The 4,059-nt window shown below is 46.0% G+C and overlaps 1 protein-coding gene across 1 annotated transcript; it reads left to right on the top strand.

Annotated features, from left to right (window-relative positions):
* LOC8075252 (momilactone A synthase) lies at window positions 1,717-3,146 on the top strand. Its single transcript, XM_002447721.2, has 2 exons — window positions 1,717-1,982; window positions 2,137-3,146. Exons 1-2 carry the CDS (start codon window positions 1,939-1,941, stop codon window positions 2,921-2,923), a joined length of 831 nt encoding a protein of 276 aa, XP_002447766.1. The 5' UTR covers window positions 1,717-1,938; the 3' UTR covers window positions 2,924-3,146.

Here is a 4,059-nt window from a genome sequence, read left to right as displayed (position 1 = left end):
CGAAATTTATATGGTGAGCTAATTATTCTATGTTTGAGTTATAGTAAAAATTTTATATTCATTCAATCACGTATTATTTAGTTATAGATTTATTTAGGTTTATGCTTGTTAAATTATAATAAATCTATAACTAAGTTATACATGATCTAATGAGTATGAAATTTTTATCATAGTTTAAACATATAACAATTAGTCCAACATAAAAAATTCACCACAATTGGACCATACAAACTATAGCTATGAATTATTCTAATTAATTATAGAAAAACACAGATCTAAAGCTACAATAAAAATTTTGTACTAAAGCATATTATATTATATGTTCACTGTGTAGATCTACTTATCTGGAGTCCAACAAAATCAGATTTACTATTTTATGAATTTTATGTGATTTACTATAATTTTACAAATATTCAACCAAAATAAATAAAAATGAAAAAGACAAAACTGTCTTCAAAACCGCTTATAACCATGTCAAGAACGTAATATGCATGGTTTCAAAATTTGAGGGATGTATTTTACTCGGTTTTGAAGTTCAAGGATAAAAAACAGACTTATGCTAAATTTGAGGGACCTAAAATAGGAACTTCTCGCTACCGTCTAGCAATAGAAAAAAAAACCAGGGTCGTCGGCTGCTGCCACACTAAGGCCTTGTTTAGTTCACCTAAGGCATTGTTTACTTCCAAAATATTTTGTAAAATATGAATAATACCACTTTCATTTGTATTTGACAAATATTAGCCAATCATAGACTAACTAAACTAGGCTTAAAAGATTCGTCTCGCAAATTGCAGGTAAACTGTGTAATTAGTTATTTTTTTATTTATAGTTAGTGCTTTATGCATGTGGTACAAGATTTGATGTGACGAGGAATGTGAAAAATTTTGCAAAATATTCTGGAAACTAAACAAGGCCTAAAAACCAAAAAAAAAATTAAAATTTCTTGTCACATCGAATCTTGCGGCACATGAATAGACTATTAAATATAGATAAAAACAAAAAACTAATTACACAGTTTACCTGTAAATCATGAGATAAATCTTTTAAACTTAGTTAATCCACAATTGGATAATATTTGTCAAATAAGAACAAAAGTGCTACAGTATTCGAAATAAAAAATTATTGGGAACAAGGCCTAACTGCGCGCAGTTAACGCCGCAACTCAACAGTGCCCAACACTGGTTCGCAAAAAAAAAAGCACCCAACACTGTAGGCTCGACACGTACGTCCATCGATAGATCGACGAAGGCACTAGCTAATATCGCAGCACCTATCCACTGCCTTTAAAAACACTTGTGCGAGCCGGCTTGGGAGGAAACGACAACCAAGTCGGGGGCTCGCCGTCGCGTACTTCTCGATCCGGAGCTGAATCCAAGAACGATGATGGCCGCCACTTCGCAGTCGCAGCTCTCACGACCCGACAATGGCCTTGCCCTATGAGATCGAGGGGCATCTCAACACTCGGAGATGCCCGCCGACAAAACAATGGCATCGCTCTACGACTTGTCAGGACTCAGTTTAGTTCACCCAAAAAAAATAAAAAAAACTTTTCAAAGTTATTCGTTACATCAAATCTTACGGTATATGCATTAAATATTAAATATAGACGAAAATAAAAATTAATTATACAGTTTACTTGTCAATCACGAGATAAATCTATTGAATTTAGTTAGTCTATAATTGGACAATAATTGTCAAATAAAAACGAAAATACTACATTCTTAAAATCTAAAAAAAATTCGGTATTAGACAAGGCCTAGTTAATTTTAAATGCCTGCCTTGGTCAGCATCAGGCACTGCATAGCAGCAGCAGTATAAAAAATCATTAGCTACCCCCAATTTTCCTCCCGGGCGGCCGGTGTGCAAGCAAAGTCGTTGTAGAAACACTAGATCTTCGTCCTCGCAGCAGAGCAGAACTGCAGAGGGCAGAGTAGAGCCATGGCAGCCAGCAGCTCCGATCAAGTTCCTCCAGCCGCAATGAAGTAAGAACACTACCTTCCGTCCGTTTAATCGCTTCCATGCTGATTCGATCTTCCGGCGATCGATTTTTTTTGTCCAATTTGTAAGCTTTTGCTTGTATTATCACATGACGGGTGGCCAAATTTGTTACCAACGTGTTTACGCGCGCGCGCGCAGGCTGGAGGGCAAGGTGGCGCTGATCACCGGCGGCGCGAGCGGCATCGGGGAGTGCACGGCGCGGCTCTTCGTGAAGCACGGCGCGCGCGTCGTGGTGGCGGACATCCAGGACGAAGCCGGCGCCGCTCTCTGCGCCGAGCTGGGCGCCGACGCCGTCGCCAGCTACGTGCACTGCGACGTCACCGTCGAGGCCGACGTCGCGGCGGCCGTGGACCACGCCGTGGCCCGGTTCGGCGCGCTGGACATCATGTTCAACAACGCGGGCATCGGCGGCGCGGCTTGCCACAGCATCCGGGAGAGCACCAAGGAGGACTTCGAGCGCGTGCTCTCCGTCAACCTCGTGGGACCGTTCCTGGGCACCAAGCACGCGGCGCGGGTCATGGTCCCCGCGGGCCGCGGCGGCTGCATCATCGGCACGTCCAGCCTCGCCTCCGCGGTGGCCGGCGCCGCGTCGCACGCCTACACGTGCGCCAAGCGCGGCCTCGTGGCGCTCACGGAGAACGCCGCCGCGGAGCTGGGTCGCCACGGGATCCGGGTCAACTGCGTCTCGCCCGCCGCGGCTGCCACGCCGCTCGCCACGGCGTACGTGGGACTGGAGGGGGAGGCGTTCGAGCAGGCCATGGAGGCCGTCGCTAACCTCAAGGGCGTTCGCCTGCGGGTGGCGGACATCGCCGCCGCCGTGCTCTACCTCGCCAGCGACGACGCGCGGTACATCAGCGGGCACAACCTGCTCCTCGACGGGGGCTTCTCCATCGTCAACCCGTCCTTTGGGATCTTCAAAGATTGAGCTTGAGTGCTTGACAGAGTCACAGATATATTACTCCACAGAGATCTGCTCCGGCTCGATCTCAGTTCCATGCTTTTTGAAGAGAGGTAGGTATTGATCTGTATCAGTGAGCTCCATGTGTCGCATGGTGCAGAAGCCTGCTGTACTTGTATGAACAGTGTAGCTGTTGCACCAATTCCTAATACTAGTGGACGAGCGTCTTATGTATTCGGACGCGTGTCTATGTGTGACTGAACCGTCGACCCGCACGGCTTGACTTAACCGTAGCTCGATATTATCCACCCGCACGGCTTCTCCTTTCTCCTATTATATTCTTTCTACTCTTGCTCCTCCACTTCTTGTTCATGCCTGCGCCTCCCCTCCCTCTACGTGCTCCACGCCGCGATGCCGGCAAGCTTTCCCTCTCTCCCTTCCACCCTTCCTCCTATCGGCTATCGTGCGCGCCCCGCGACCTCCATACCACTGGAGCCAGAGTCGAGGGGCGATGAAGGTGGTTTTTGGTGAGCCACACATCTCCCTCCCCTCTACTCTCTCTCGCTCGCGGTGTTCCGTGACCTCCATGGATGTTGGCGGCATCTCGCGAGGTAGGTGGGGGTCCTTGTCTAGATCTCCTCCTCCTCCTCCTCCTCCTCCTCCTCTTTCTTCTTCTTCTTCTTCTTCTTCTTCTTTTTCTTCTTCTTCTTCTTCTTCTTCTTCTTCTTCTTCTAGGCCAAGCTCTCCTCTACCTTCTCCTCGTCCTCCTCCTCCTACACCTCCTCTGATCTGGATCTAATGGATACGGTGGTGGTTAGGGTTTCGGTGAGCTCTCGGGGTCAGATCTCATCGTTGTTGGAATACTTAGTGTTGCAACTGATGATTTGCAATGTTGCAATGGTAATTTTTTTTGTTATTGTAAGAGGCGTTTTCTGATGTTGCAGTAGTAGTGCTTAAGATATGGTAATAGCTTTTCTTCGTTGTTGCTGCTGATTTCCCCAATGTTGCAGTAGTAGTGTTTGAGACGTTGGAACAACTTTTTTTGGTGTTGCCACAATTTTTTCTTGATGTTTGTTGTGGATGTTTCTTATTGTTGCGGTAGACTTTTTTATTGTTGCAATTCATATTTTATTTCTTGTTGCATTAGATGTTCTTTCATTGTT

Source organism: Sorghum bicolor, chromosome 6 (genome assembly GCF_000003195.3).
Source record: "Sorghum bicolor cultivar BTx623 chromosome 6, Sorghum_bicolor_NCBIv3, whole genome shotgun sequence".
NCBI lineage: Eukaryota > Viridiplantae > Streptophyta > Magnoliopsida > Poales > Poaceae > Sorghum > Sorghum bicolor.
Note: the sequence above shows the minus strand (reverse complement) of the source record. Positions and strands in the feature narration are given on the sequence as shown.